At 39.5% G+C, this 15,962-nt stretch overlaps 1 protein-coding gene across 1 annotated transcript in view; it reads left to right on the plus strand.

The window, feature by feature from the left end:
• The window catches only part of PIK3CG (phosphatidylinositol-4,5-bisphosphate 3-kinase catalytic subunit gamma), a 32,255-nt gene extending 16,663 nt beyond the window's left edge, over positions 1 to 15,592 (plus strand). The window contains exons 10-11 of the mRNA XM_081079500.1: positions 825 to 982; positions 13,602 to 15,592. Of these exons, the coding sequence (XP_080935626.1) occupies positions 825 to 982; positions 13,602 to 13,880 (437 nt within the window). The 3' untranslated portion in view covers positions 13,881 to 15,592. The remainder of the gene's footprint in view (positions 1 to 824; positions 983 to 13,601) is intronic.
• The last annotated feature ends 370 nt before the right edge of the window (positions 15,593 to 15,962 follow it).

Genomic DNA, 15,962 nt, shown 5'->3' on the forward strand with positions numbered 1-15,962 from the left:
ATAGGGTCATACCTTAGAAGCTAGTAAAGGTGGGCGTGATCAACTGTATCAGATGTTGCAAAGAAGTAACCAAAAGAACTCGTAGATATCCTTAAATCTAAAATGCTGTCCCTTCCTTACCTACCTCACCTCACTGGTCACAGTGATTAGTGTTGGCTATCATGCCATGAGTTTTTCCCAAAAAAATTGGACCAATGTAAGAGTAGAGTTTGGAAAAAGTACCATATTGGAAAAAATCACTTATTCTCCATGAGAATCAAAAGAGACAATGCACTTGAGGATCATACATGTGATAAAGGGCTATACAAATGAGAAGAGATTATGGTAATTGTGGTGGTGATGGTGACAGTGGTAGAAATCGACCCAAAGGAGATTCAAAATGATTGATTTTTATCATGCTACTCAAAAGGAAAAGGTGAATGACCCTCCCCCAAACAGAGTGAAACATCAGTCAATCCTGAGTTACACAAAGGGCATGAGACTCTTGGGCATTATAATGACATATTAGCCAGAGAGTTTTGATTTATATTTCTATGAATAATTCTGAGATGAGAATTTTTTAATGGCATTTGGCTGTCATTTAAAGAACACCGGAAGGATAAAAATACATACTTGGTTCAAAGAGTGCTTTGTGGCTACTACTACACACACCTGCTAAGACGAAAAATAGCACAAGCTGATAAAACAGTGTAAAAATAGCTCTCTCGCCCAAGATAGCTCATTTTCAGCCAACTTAAAAAAATGTTTCAAGAAATAAACAAACAAGAGTATTGTTACGAGCACTTACGTCAGTGTAATGATGTCAGACATTTTCTTCTTTTAAGGAAATCTATTTCATATTGACTTTGGGCACATTCTTGGGAATTACAAAAGTTTCCTGGGCATTAATAAAGAGAGAGTGCCATTTGTGCTAACCCCAGACTTCCTGTTTGTGATGGGAACTTCTGGAAAGAAGATGAGCCTCCACTTCCAGAAATTTCAGGTAATTGGCCTCCCTTTTGATCACCTACTGTGAACAATAGCCAGATGGTACCTGCAGCTCACAGCTGCCCCCACCTCTCCTCCACTTTGAGGCTCTTCTCACCTCTGCCCACCCCGTCTGGCATGACCACCCCACCTCCTCCCCATCTCCTCCATTCCTTCCCCAAGTGCAAAATGAGGCTTCTCAGAAATCCTTCCACTAAAAACCAAACAGCAAGTAAAAGTCTTCCGCAATCTGTGGGCCTGGCAAATCTAGAACGTCAGGATGACACTGACACAGAAGAGGGAGCTTTAAGAAAGAGTGCCTGGCAAGCAGGTGTAGCCTCTGAGTATTTATCTATCTAAGACGTTGCCTAGAAGATCTAAGGTTTACATCTGTTTTCAGGACTCTTAAATAATTGTGAACTTCTCTTGATTTTTGCTACAGGTGTGTAGTTATCAAATTACTAAAATAGGAATTCTTGTTAGACCACTGTGGGCTTGTTTCATTTTTGCAAAAGAGAGTCCCTTGTCTCATTTGAACTCTTGTCAGCTTGACTACAGGTCCTTCAAAGAGCAGCGCCTTGTACTGCTGACCTGTAACGCTCCTCCATGCATCTGCCCAGCTCCCTGGGAGCTTCACATTCTATCTTTTTTTTCATCCCTTCCTGGTCTACATCCACTGTTGGCTATCAAGTATTTCAAATACCCAATGAGTAAAAATTTTCACACTTGCAAATTTAATAACTGTGAATGAAAGTAACTCTGAGAAGTTGTAATTACTACTGTGATATACGGTTTTATAGCTATACAAACACAAAGCACTTCAATAGAGGGAACGAGTGATTACTTTATAAGTCCCTTTGCCTTATAGCCCCCTCCTTTAGCATGGCTTGATTTGCACTCAGCATTTCAGGAACAAGACTTTTACCTGAGTCTCTTCTTGAGTCTGTGTTACCCTGAGGAGGCAATATGGTTTCTGAAGTTCAGTGGAACAGGAACTAGACTGTATTGTTTTGAAACCTTGTTTATTCTCCTGGCTGATTTTCGCTGTGGTGATTACAGGACACCCTCCCACAGTTCCAGGAATGTTGTCAGAGAAACTGAGATTTCTGTGGCCAGACGGTCTTAGCATTTTCAGTGTGTATTTTTCTGTGTAAACTGCACCGGGTCTCAGACTATTTCCAGGGATTTGACACATTTCAGTCCTGGTTTCCTTTAAAGTTAAAAATCATATGTTTTGACAACTTCCTGGAAGGGAACAATTGTTACACACACACACACACACACACACACACACACACACACACACCTGGAAGAATTTCACCATGTTACACACACATACACACACACACACACACACACACACACACACCTGGAAGAATTTCACCATTTAAAGGAGGGAAAATGATCAGTTCTCCTCTCCTAGAGGTGGGGCTTATCTGACTAGCTATGAACAAACAGCAGCAATACTGTCATTTAAGGAATCTGAGACACAAGGCATTTGGCTTCACTAATAGGTTCTCCTTGTTTCTGTGTGTATGTTCCCCTCCTTTGTGCTGGTGGTTTTCCCCAGACTGATGGCCCATCTGTCCTGCTGCTGACAGCATTCCCAAAGACCCAGAGTGCCATGTCACCCCTAAAATCTCAGGAATACTTTGCCTTTAGTGTTCTTTGTTGTTGTTTTAAGTTTCAGAACATTCTTTAGTGAAAAGATTTGGGGTGTGGGGAGGCCAAGCAGAGGTTACCTCCCCTCCAGCAGCTTCCACCCAAAGCAAGAAATCTTTGCAGGGAGACTTTGTACAAGCTGTCCTCTCAGTCTGGGAGTATTTCTCCTTCCTTTGTGACCAAAGCTGGTGTCTTAAGCCATTAAAACCTCTTTCACTAAAGTGACATCTGGGCAGTGTACACCACTAGAAACACACCTTTATAAATTTTATTATACTTATATAGAGAGACCTACATTTTGGAGTATTGCATACTATTTAAGTGCCTGTGCATATATGCGCTTTGAGCATTAAACAGATCCAGCATGGCATTGTGGTTGGAAGGAAGGATGGGCTCTGGAGCAGACAAACTTGAGTTTGAATCCTGGCCCTGCTACTTAATTGCTGTGTATGTGATACAAATTATTTATCCTTTCAGAACCTCAGTCTCCTCGTCTATAAAGTGGGAATACTAAGACCTACTTCATGTGTTTTTTTAGGGATCATTTAAATTAAATATGTAGAATGTTTAGCCCAGTGCCCAGACCATAGCAGAAACTCAATAGACAGTAGAGCCCTTTGTTAGATACATCACAATTGGTCTTCACACTTGGAAAACTTTTCAGTTGAGAAGTTCATTCTGAAATGACATCTCCAGCACAACATGTAACATGTAAAACATGGAAAAGTGACATTGTTCTGGTGAAAGAGCAAGTGGGATCCGAGTTCTACTTGCCCCCTTGTCTGCTCATCCTCTCTGCACTGTCCCCACCCTCACTCACAACAGGAAAAAAGCTAAACACTTATACATATATGTGTACAGTTATACATATGTGGAATTTCTAAAGTTTCTAGCTTGACAAAGATGAGTGGCAAGTTTTCTTCATCATTTAACTCAGACCTTATAACAAAACTTTTTTACATCCTACTAAGTCTTCAACAGGATTTTTCTGTTTCTTAGTTCTGTGTTCCCTTTTTGAGATGAACTCCTTCAAGCTCAGGGAACACATCTCTAAACTCTCTAAATAGCACCTCCGGATCTTGTAAAATAAAGCTGCCATTTTTAGGTAAGCAGGGAAATGTTGTATATATTTACATTTTGAATTAAAGGTGTTCTCATTTCCCGTGAATCGCTAGTTTTGAATTGATATGATTAATTAATGCATGCAGCACATTTGAATACCTGTTAGGAAGGGTGGAAAATGCTGACCCAGTTTTTGTTCAGGATGAGAGGAACGTTCTCCAGAAAAGACTTAAAAATCAGGGAGTGGCCGGAGGATGCAAGTTGGGGGAACTGAAGCAGTCCTTTATTTTACCTTTCTTTCCAGGGTAGCTAGTTTAGCCCAGGGTCATATTCATAAATGATTTCGAGAATAGGGAGAGTTCAGGAGCAAACTATAATCAGACAGAGACACCAAACCAAGGCCTACCATTTGTACCCAAGAATGTCCATTAGCTTCTGAGCAGCATCTGGCACACAGGCTGCCAAACAAATATATTTCAATGAGGACAATTTCAATAAATCAATTTTCCTTAGAAAAATCTCCCCCTTCCTGAAGAGATGAAAAAAGAAAAACAGTGTTTTGCCCACTGGTGATTTATTTTCGAACCACTTTGTTTTAAATTTCACTGAACAGTTATAGAACCCATATTACATATAAATACACTATATCACTGGCAAATTAAATTTGACTTCCTATTTATTTTTATATAAGAATGTGGGGTTTTCCCCTAATTTTAAAAGTAGTAAGTGCTTTTTTAAAAAAGAAAAAGCCAGCAAAATATCAGGAAGGTCTAAAAAACCCATTATCCCATCTTCCAAAAATAACAGTCAACATTTTCATGTTTGTCGCTTTTTGTTTTTTCAATTCTATGAAGTATCTGGTCTTTTAGAAAATTGTAAATTAATCAGAGCTTCGTTCAAAAGTGAATTTAAGAAACAGAAACAGTGTTGCTCCCTTACTTGACACTGTTCAGTGGCGTCTTGTCATATCATCTGTACTAAAATCTACGTGTCTAATCTTGCCTTACAGGCCCTGTGCCGTGGAGCCCTGTCCCCCCCTCCCGCCCCCCGTCCCATGGCACTCTCCCTACGTTCTCTCACTCAGGTCACGGTGGCCATCCTCACATCTGCCCCATTCCAGTTGTGCCACCGCCCAGCCCCTCTCCCTGGAACGCCCTTCAGTGCCCGTTAGGTCCCCGCTTAAATGCACCAGGACCTTTGCGTTCTTTGCCACAGCCCCCTGCATGCTGACTTCACAGCATCTGTCACAGCGTGTAACTATTTGTGCTAGTCTGTTTGTCTCTCCCTTCCCAGAGTAAGCTCTGTGCAGCGGGGCAGTGTCTGGCCTGCATCCCTCGTGTGGGGCCTGAGACAAGCACTCAGGAGGTATTGGGGAGTGAAGGAGTGAAAGGTGGAGGGGCAACGCCTGCATCGGTAGGAGGTGCATGAGACCAGCTACCCCCGTGGCTTTCTTCCTTCCCCATAATACACTGTGTTCTATGAGGTTACGAAGTAGTAATAGCACAGATTGAAAACTACCATCCCCTGGACATCGATAAGCCTTCAGGGTACAGGTTAAATATCTATATATCAGAAGAGGAAGTAAACCTAATTATGAAATCTAATATTTTATTAAATAATACAAATATGTGTCATACGAGGTGTAGTCACATTTTTGTGATGATTTCCTTACTGACAAACATTTCCTGTGTTCCCCAGTGAGAGCAGCAGTCCATACAACAAGAATAGGACTTGCAGTGCATACCTGCACATTCAGTATAGGATAGTTTTCAGGACGCATGGACCGTTTGGCCTTGTATAGACAAGCATTTTGAAGGTGTTCTTTGCACACAGTAGACACTGAGCAAGTGTGTGTCAGGTAAAGCCGAGAAGTAAGGGCAGCCACAGAGCACCTTCCCATGCCCATCTGGACAGAGAAGATAGCCTGGTGAGCAGCCTTACAAGGCACTTGCCCCTAGATGTCACTCTTAAGAAGCGTCACAGGAGAGCAGTGGGAACCGTTGGCTGTGTGTTTGTTATTTTAGGCTAGGAAGCCAGTTTTATCTGGCCGGCCGGTTTCCACTCCTGGCAGTGGTATCCCAGGCCCCTCGACCTCAGACCCAGCGCTGGGCCCAGCCTCTATGCTGAGTCCTGATGTGGGTTTTTCAGAACCTTTATTTCAAATCCATCTCTGCTGCCACTTAGCTGTCATGTCAGATCCCAGGTGGTTTTAACTCCTTCTGCCTCAGGTCCTCCACCAGTGCCCTGCTTGTTAACCTGCTTGTAATACTGGGACCCTCCTCTCACCTGCCATCTCTCTGCCTGGAGACTCACCTACTCTCCCTCAGCCCAGCCGCAGGCCCCAGCGGTCAGAGACCATCTGACTCTCACCGTTATTCCACATTCCTGCTCTCTGACTCCCCTTTCTTGTGTGCTTATCTCCACCTATAACTGTCTGTGCCTGTGACCTGCCAGGCGGGGCTTTCGCATCCTCCTGCTCCATCCTATGGTGTCACCAGGCCCTGTCCTTCCCGTATCCAAGAGAACACTCTTATTCAGTGCACACTCACTAACTACCTACTACATTTCAGGGGCCGAGAAGCCTCAAGCACTGCTCTTGGGGAGGCAAGATGTCGTTACATCTTAATCCCCTTCAAATACGATTATTCCCCAATTCATCTGGATTTTAAAGCAATGAATCTTGCCAACATTGATTGAACTTGGCTTCTGCATACAAAGGATTCTGCGTATTATCTATGGTGCCAGACACTGCTGGGCACAGGTGACACACAGAGCAGAGGCACAGCCCCAGGGTACAGCAGAAGAGAGACATGGAGAGGTCTGTGAGGATTTCAACAACGGTTTGCAGAGGCAGCAATTAAATCCTGGGGATAGAAAAGGGCTGTGGAGCGAGTAAAGAAAGAGGGGAAGGAACATGCAGGCAGAAAGAATAACAAGAGCAAGGGCATGACGTTGGTATTTGGTATCAGTACTTAGGAACAAAAGTAGAGTTGTCAATATGGGTAGAACATAGGTATACATGGGAGTGTGTAGTGGAATTTGAGTCAAGAAAGGAAATGTGGGTCCAAGTTTGAGCAATGTGAATTTGAGGGCTAGACCAGGGGGTAGAGAACAAAGCAAGTCATTTAAAACTCAATTGATTCATCACAAATTACTATAATGAAGGCCTATTATCAAGGTCAACAGGGAGATGACGAGTTATCTATCAAATTGCCCAAAATGTGCTGAGTTGGGAAAGAATTCTCTGTGAAGACTTGCTCCCTGGCCCACTAACGAGGCCAAGGTTAGCCTCTTCTGCCCAAGTCTGAGGCTCTCAGTTCTTCACTAGCTGCCTTTGCTACCCACTGGGAGGGGTGTTCAGACAAGGACCAGCATCGGCCATTTGGAGGAGTAAAAATATGTTGGTGTGACATCTGCCCCAGATACAGACTTCCCTGGGGCTGTAGAATTGTTCGGATACGGATAAGCTTGCTGAATCTCATCAGTTCTCTGGAAAAGACATGAACACAAAACTGACAGGCGGCCTTGGATTGCTTATGTGTTAATCTACCAGCATGCAGTACCACCCAGTGCCTCCTAGACCGTTACTTTTAAATATTTATCAGGAATAACTTTCCAAATGGCTTCATCCTCTCAATGTTCAGCGCCGCTTAGAGATTTGTTTTGTCTACCATAAGAATATTATCAAAGACACTATCCCTCATGTTGCAAAGTGTACTCTTCATAAAGATCCTCTCGCAAAGTCTCTCAGGTCTTAGTCTCTAGAAAAGCTGTGTTTCTCCTAAACACTTTTTTGGTTTTTGGTTTTTGGTTTTAATCTTCTGAACATTGGATGAAATAATGCATTCGATTTTCCTTTGGGCTGCAGATATATTTGAAGACCGCCATAGCCAGTATTTGTGACATGTAGGATTCGTCTCTTTACCAAACTCACTGTGGGGTCATTTCCTTTGTTGGTCCCTTTCCTTTATCTACTCATTTCTCGTTAATGACTTTTGTGTATCCAAATAATCTACCTTCAGTCCTTTTTGGAACAAGGCTCGAAGATAAATACACACACACATACACACACATACTCACACTCACCTCTACATACAGTCTATTTAGAATAGTTGACTAAAGTAGAGTAGTTTAATTCTAACCTTTACTTTTATAATGCACTTCTAGCTACAGTGTTTCCCCGAAAATAAGACCTAGCCGGACCATCAGCTCTAACGCGTCTTTGGGAGCAAAAATTAATACAAGACCGGGTCTTATTTTAGTGTAATATAAGACCTGGTCTTGTATTAATTTTTGCTCCAAAAGAGGCATTAGAGTTGATGGTCCGGCTAGGTCTTATTTTCAGGGAAACACGGTAAATATTTGAGAAGATGACAGTTTAGCCCTGCCCCTGGTAGACAGAGCTAGTCTGAGAATCATTTTTAAGAATACCTTAGAGGTAAGACTACTATTTCAAACTCAACAAATGCATAGCTAAGTGTCAAACACACTCTTCTTTCAGATTTACCAAAAAGTGCTTCTTCCTGCATTACTAGGTTTATTAATTGGTCACCCTTTTCTCTGTTTTGCCAAAATAACTTCTAAACACATTACCTTGCCAATTCATTGATTTTTATAAAAAATAAAATCCTCTGTCTTTGACTGAAATACTACTTTTCTCCACTCACTCCTTCCTCTAGCAGACAGAATCAACCTGACTTTTTAGGAAAAGTGGGTGAGAACATTTCTTTATTGATGAATATTTGTGAGTTTTTCTTCTCTCTCTCCTCTGCCTACATTCTTTTCCGAGTTTCTGTTTTATGATCCTGAAATCACTTCCTCATTTTTATGCATTATGTATAGTAATATTTCACTTCCACTTTGTTTCTAGATGAGAATGGAAGAGTTTAGTTTTTTTTAAAAAAAAAAAAAAGTAGGCCTATTTCACATGACCGTGGGCAGTTGAAAGCAGCCACAGCTCATTGGTGGTTATGAAATTAGTAGATTGTGCATAGAAAGTAGTTTCTTTTCAGTTTAATGAACTGATAAGTTATGCCAGTTTACAAATCAAGTCAAAGTTTTGAGCTCAAAATGGTAATGAATTCCTTTGTTCCCAAGAAGTATGGAGTGGTAGTTTTGTACAAGCAATCCATTCGTTGGGTACTAGATGCTATAGTTAAGGCATTTAAGTCAACTGTGAAGTTCAGAGCAGCTGTACTATGGAAGCTCAATCTGTTTATGAGCTACCAAAGGAGAGGGTTCCAGCTAATGACATGAAGAAAACTACAGTGTTTCCCGCTTTGCACTCATTAACCCAAATCACAGAATTCAGATTCTTCCCTAGCCCCTTCTCCTCCATTCAGTAACAGAGAACTCAACACGCCGTGGAGAAGGCCAGAATGAGGACATCTGAGGCCACCTCTGGGCAGCCCTGGCAGAAGGGAAAATTCTGTTGCTACAGCCAGGAACTTCTGTGTTCTGTGCTTCCCCCTGAGCTCCCCAAGCCACATCCGCATGGTCCCTGAAACCACAGGCCTCTGGGCTGCGGCAGCATGGTCAGAACGCTCTCACAGATCCTGTGGCTCAGTACAAAGGGCAGAAATGAAACCTCTGGGGCTTGAGTGGGTGGAGTGAGCGTTCACAGTGCCTTCATAGCCAGACAGCCCACTGCAGATGCACCCAGCAAACGTGCTGTGCTCCCATCTTCCTACCCCCCAGCGGGCCAGCACCAAGACTACGCTCCCTCACCACATTGGTCGGAGGGAGGTGATCTCCCACCTCACCATCTGGTCTCTACTGTCCAAGGAGACATTTGGGACAGGTGGTCCAGATGGGAAGGTGACCTCAGCGTTGAGAAATGCAATTTTTCACACTATTATTAATAATAGGCAACCATTTACATAGCACTTAAATCTCACCACAACCATATGAAATGGGTATTGTTATTATTATTATTATTCTATAATGAGGAAACTGAGGTCCAGAGAAGTTAAGTAACTTCTCAGATGACAAACAGCTTTTCAGTAATAAAGCAAAGTTTTGAATCCAGGCAGTGAGGCGTGAATCTGTGCTTTTAACCACTGTTCCATACTACCTTTAAGCCAAAGATAATTAAATCCACACCAAGTCTCTAAGTCTGCACGGCCAGTCAGAATCTAGACATTGCCTCTGACAAGTACAGAGCATGCAGTTAAATTTGGAAATGAAACTTCTTTTTCATAGAAGTGACCCCTGTATATGAAAATCAGAACTAACCGAGTAAATTCGAGCCAGCAGAAATTCCTTACATAGGTGAAATGGCCTTCAAGAGAAACATTCCTTTTCTTTAACATCTCTTTGGGCTATAGCAATTGGTAAATCACTGTGTTGTCACTTAACAAATACTTACTGAGCACCTACAGATTGGTGTCATAATAACTTGGCCCCAGATTAATTTCCCTCCTCAAAAATTATCTATCAACGGGTTTGACCACACATGGGTTCAGACAGTGGGGTGTTACCTGGAACCCCCAGTGTGCAGAAAGAATCGAAAATAATTAAAAATCGGAATGTAATCTAGTTCAAAATCAGAAGGCATCCCCATCTATGCCTTTGTGAAAATTGTGTGAGTTGGCAAATTAATGAGACTATTGCCTGGGATGAAGTCTGCCCTTAGCCTTGTGATTAGCAAGAAATGAGAGAGACCTCAGTGGGTCCTGTGGGTGAGCAAAAGAAAATGATTTCTGGACATAAGTGGAATCACCAAGAATGCAAGGGCACTAATGCACTGGGGCCACTTCCAGGGACAAGAGGTACCTGGGCTGCGGCAGGAACTGCTCAGTCTTCTGGGCCTGTGGAGTCTCCCTCGGATTTCCAGGTCAGGAAGGGAGAGGACTCACATTTACTGAAGCCTGTACCATCCGTCCTCTGGGCCAGGCATTTTATACGTATTGTCTCACTTTAGAAATGCCAGAATAGCCGTGGATCTTTGTCCTCGGACAGCACGACACATACAGTCTCGTCTTGGCACCCACAATGACACAGGCATGGCCCTCATCGTCACTGCAGTCACCCTGTCACATGCAAATGACACCGAAAAGATCATCTAAAAGCAAAAAAAAAAAAAAATCGCTATTAATGTTTTGGCCTATAAATTTATATTCCTTTTTTTATCTAAATATTTTAAGTTCAGTTACCAAAATGGGAGTATACTATGTGTTGTCTCATACCAGCTTTTTAATTCAAATACTTTTACATGTTTACTATATATTTTTCTACGGTATCATTCTAGTAGTTGTAGAGCATACAATGTTAGGTATTTTCATAAACTCTTTTTATCAGTCCCAATTGTAGGATATTGAGGTTTGCTTTCAAGTTTCCACAATTTTAAACAGTGTTCTAATTAACATTCTTGTAGATAAATCAGTACAAAATTACCCAGTTTTTTTAAAAAGGTAAATTTCCTAGCATGGAAATCTCTGGGCAAAAGGATATAGACATCTTTAAAGTCAAGTTTATTGAGGCATAATTCACATACAGCATAATTGGGCCTTTTTAGGCAAATGTATCAGTCATGTAGCCACCACCACAATTAATTCATATAACACTTATAAGTATTTTAAAGCTTTTGATGCATGTTATCAAATTATTTTCTAGTAAAATCATACCTATTCCTATCTACCATCATCCTATGAAAAGTGAACACTGAGTATTAACCTTTAAAAAAATTTTTTTAAAACACTTTCCAATTTAGTAAGTGAATGTTTCCACCTCATTTTAAGTTATATTTATTTGATTACTAATGAGGTTGTATACTTTTTCATATGTTTATCTGTTTTTATGTCTTACATGAATTCTTATTTATATCCTTAACCTGTATTCTAGCCAACTGTTTTCCTCTTTCTTATCGATTTGTGAGAGCTATTGGAGGATTAAGGTGAAGAAGTGATCTATAATGTTGCAAGTAGGTTTCTCTTGTCATGTGCCTCTCTTAATAATTTATGGCTTTTTCTTTTCTCAAAAATTTGAACTTTCCGTAATCTCTCCATCTTTTCCTCATGGATTCCACTTTGGAAGTTATCTTCATAAAGTCCTTTCCCACTTCATGATTATTTAAATATTTTCCCTTTTTACATTTAAATCTTTAATTCTTCTGGAACTTATGCTGGTATATTACATGGGATAAACTTTATTTTTCCCCTAAATGATGAGCCCAATTGTACCAGCCCCATTTATCAAATAACAGATCTTTCCCCCACTAATTATAAGTCACCTTTATCATATCTTATATTTAATATGTACTTAGCTATATGTCTAAACTTTCCATTCTGTTCCACAAAATTTCTTATCTTTTTTGGAAAAGAATAGGTGCTATTCTACACAGTTTATAATATTGCAGTTTTATAATATGTTTTATATCTAGTATGGCAAGCAGTGTTTTTTATTACTACACTTTTTCAAAATTTCTCTCCGGCCCTAATTATTCCAGATGAAATTAAACCATATCTGAGTTGAAATATTCAATAGGAACTTTTATTGAGAGTTCATTATATTTATAGATTAATCTGAGAAGAAATTCCATCTTGATAATAAACAATCATCACTGAGGAACATGCTAGTGGCTCCACATGTTCAAATTTTCTTTTATATGCTGCAGTAATTTTTAGTTTTGAAATATGGGTTATGCATGTTGTGTGTATGTGTTTACCCCAGGAATCATGGTCTTTTTGTTACTATTATGCATACATCTGTCTTTTCAATATACTTTCTAACTTGTGGCTCCCATTTGTAGCATCCTATTTATTAATTTTATAAAAAGCTTGTTTAAAAAACTAGTTAAAATAGTATTTAGTTTTTTTCCCTTTGGTATTCCAAGAAGATAATTAAGTTATTTGTAAATATTAACGATTTTTCCTTCATTTTTTTGATTTTATTTCTTTATTTCTTTTTCCTGTACTCATTATTCACAATGACTGTGCATGCTAATTTCAGATAATGTTTCACCTATTATACTTTAGTTACATATTAAGTTGCATATTAGTTTTATAAAACTCAAAAGTGATTTTAATACAGTAATTTGTGATGAACTACTTTTGCAATTTTGGAATAAATTGTATTTGGCTATGGTGTGTTATTCTTTTAACATTTTACTCAATACTTTATTTGAAATATTTATATCCGTAATTATTACCTTCAGTTTTTTTAATATGCTATCTTTGCCAAGTTATGATATTAATGTTGACTTATTCTCATGTTATGCAATTGGGAATCTTGTATATTTGTCTATCCTTTGAAACTACTTAATTGTTATAAACATGCCTGTTGCCTAATAAGTGAATTTAACTCACCTGTATCATCTGCTCCAAGGCTTTTGGAGGAGACACCAGCTATAGCATTTTTTTCAAAAGCCTCTGTCTTACTCAATATTCAGAATTTGTATTAAAATTCTAAAGTTCATTCAACAGTTTTGGGAGTCAGACAACGAAAAGCTAATTCATCTGTTTTCTTAGAATAGGGCAAATTGTAAAATAAAGACACCACATTTTCATCATTTCTTTGGATTCCATTAGCTCTTGGCAAAGCTTATTTATGCTTACATAAAGTGTATTGATTCCAGTATAGTGTTCAAAAACTGATTCATTCCTGTTCAGAGACAACAGAAATTTCCACCCTCCCTTTCCTAGGAAAGAACTGAAGTAAAAAGGTAGAGGAAGAACCTTAACTAGTTTTCCTTGAGCACACCCTGGATATATGCAGTACACTGGAGTACTTAAGAGATTACAAAAACAGTTTCTGTTCTCATCAAGCTTTTCATCTGAGGCAGGGGACCTAACTGTGTTTGTGACGGTTTCTTCTCACAAACGGAGTAATGTCATGTAAATTCCAATACAGCCCAGTCGTCTCCACCCGACTTAGTTACTGGAACAACAGTGACAGCCTTTTCTTCTTTCCAGGACGTCTGCGCTAAGGCTTATCTAGCCCTTCGTCATCACACAAACCTACTGATCATCCTGTTCTCCATGATGCTGATGACAGGAATGCCGCAGCTAACAAGCAAAGAAGACATCGAATATATTCGGGATGCCCTCACAGTGGGCAAAAATGAGGAAGATGCTAAAAAGTACTTTCTTGATCAGATTGAAGTTTGCAGAGACAAAGGATGGACTGTGCAGTTTAACTGGTTCCTACATCTTGTTCTTGGCATCAAACAAGGAGAGAAACATTCAGCCTAATATTTGGGGCTAGAATTAAAAACAAGTTAATGTTCCAGAGCTGTAAATGAGCATGTCAATCATCAGCCATGGATTTAAAATGTAATGGGACGTTAGGAAAGCTGGCACTTCAAAAATATAGCTCTTTTCCCGCTGAACTCTTCACTGGAAAAAAATATTGGCATATCTGACTGTTTAAGTCATGTTCAATTCTAGGCTATTTGCAGGTTTGTTTTTTTCTCATTTATCTCAGTGATTTTGGAGTTCTAAGTTTAAACAGACTAATCATTTCCTCATTGTGCCTGATGTTTTGACTGTCGCATTATTGAATGCTTCTGGAAATTCTCTAGAATAATTGGTGACATCTATTTTCATCTGGGTTTACTCTCAATTCTGGTTATCCCTGTCTTCCTCCAGCTCTTTACAGAAAAAGGCGTCATCATTGTAACCTTTGTCTCATTCCTTAAGCGCTAATCCAAACATCCCCTCAGATGTTAGTGATGTGCGACAAGCACAGAAAGCAAGTTCATCTTTTCAGTGTCTTTTGCAATCAGGTTCTTTTACAGTATACAACTGAGATGCACAGATGCAAAGTGGAAAATATGAACCTTTGTGCCCTGGCCCTTCTCTGCTTCTCTGGTTCCAGGTTATGAATAGGAAAAAGAGAGATGAGGCTATTTGTCTCCACTCTGAGTACAGAGTTAATTACCAAGTACAATCAAGTACAACTACTACCGTGTTTCTCTGAAAACAAGACCTACCCCGAAAATAAGCCCCAGTTAAGATCGTCAGCCAGATGGACGCATTTAGTACGTTATGACGATGTTCCAGAAGAAGATGACATGCCTGTATTTGAATGAATATAGATTGTTGCACATGAAAAAATAAGACATCCCCTGAAAATACTCCCTAATGCGTCTTTTGGAGCAAAAATTAATGTAAGACCCGGTTTTCGGGGAAATACAGTAGTATAGCGTTCTCCAGCATAGAAATAGGAAGTAACTAAAGGCACTCTTTTTTTTTTTTTTTTTTTGGCCTTTATATTTTCCTCCCTGCCTTCCTTCCTGCCTCCCTTCTTCCTCAATTGCCACCCTCCCACAACTCTTTACCCAGAGTTGTGAAATCTTCAAGAACCCTTTTACCCTGGATTCAAAAATTAGTTGAAAAGAAATTTCTCCTCTAGGCTTACTAGAATTTTAAACACTTATTTGTAAAGATGATTGGAGGAGTTTTTTGATTTGTTTTGTTTAAAGTATATTATTAAAGGAGACATTCTATAAATTACGGATTAGTGTTAATCCATATGTGTTAATCCATATGTGTTAATCCAAATGTGTTAATTTTAAATTTTGTTTTGAGAAGCTTTTTCTTTCTTTTTTAATGGAAAATGATGTTAGATATCTAAGAAAGTATCCAAGTTAAAAAGAACACTATTTGCCTACCCACCTATCAGTATAAAGGACTTTTAAACTTTGACACATTCTTCAGATTTCTTAAAATTATTGAAATGTCTTCTTTAAAAATTATTTTCACCTCTTAAATATTTTGCTATTTATTGAAAGTGTTGTTTAACCTTAGAGAAATATCATTAAACTATTTATAAAATATTTTTAAATTACCTACACTTAATACTTTACATAGGATTATCTGTTAACAGTGTGTATATTTAAGTATATCAGATATAAATGTAGATTAAATTTAAAATTTTCTAAATAGATACCTGTTTGACTTTGGTGTAGCCCAAACCTTTTTGTGTGTGTGTGTGTATGCAAAAGCCCCGTGGTGCTTAACCCTGGCTGCAAATAAGAATTACCAGGGATACTTAAAAACACCCTGCCTGAGCACCAATCTCAGGTTATAAATTAATGAGTTTGGGATTATGCCCAGACATCAGTGTTTTTCAAAGTACCCTGGGTGAATCTAGCAAACAGGATTCAGAAGTCCTGCCTGACCTTGGAAGGTAGAGGTAACACTGTTTCCTTGCCTGCTGAGCCTTCCCCATAGCTCATAACGTATCCAGAAAGAACTCCTCTTCCTTGGCAATTCGTCTTTTAAAATCATGTTCTGTCTCCCTGTACAGAAGACCATGCCCTATAATGAAAT

The sequence above is a fragment of the Rhinolophus hipposideros genome (genome assembly GCF_964194185.1).
Source record: "Rhinolophus hipposideros genome assembly, chromosome: 18".
Classification (NCBI taxonomy): Eukaryota; Metazoa; Chordata; class Mammalia; order Chiroptera; family Rhinolophidae; genus Rhinolophus; species Rhinolophus hipposideros.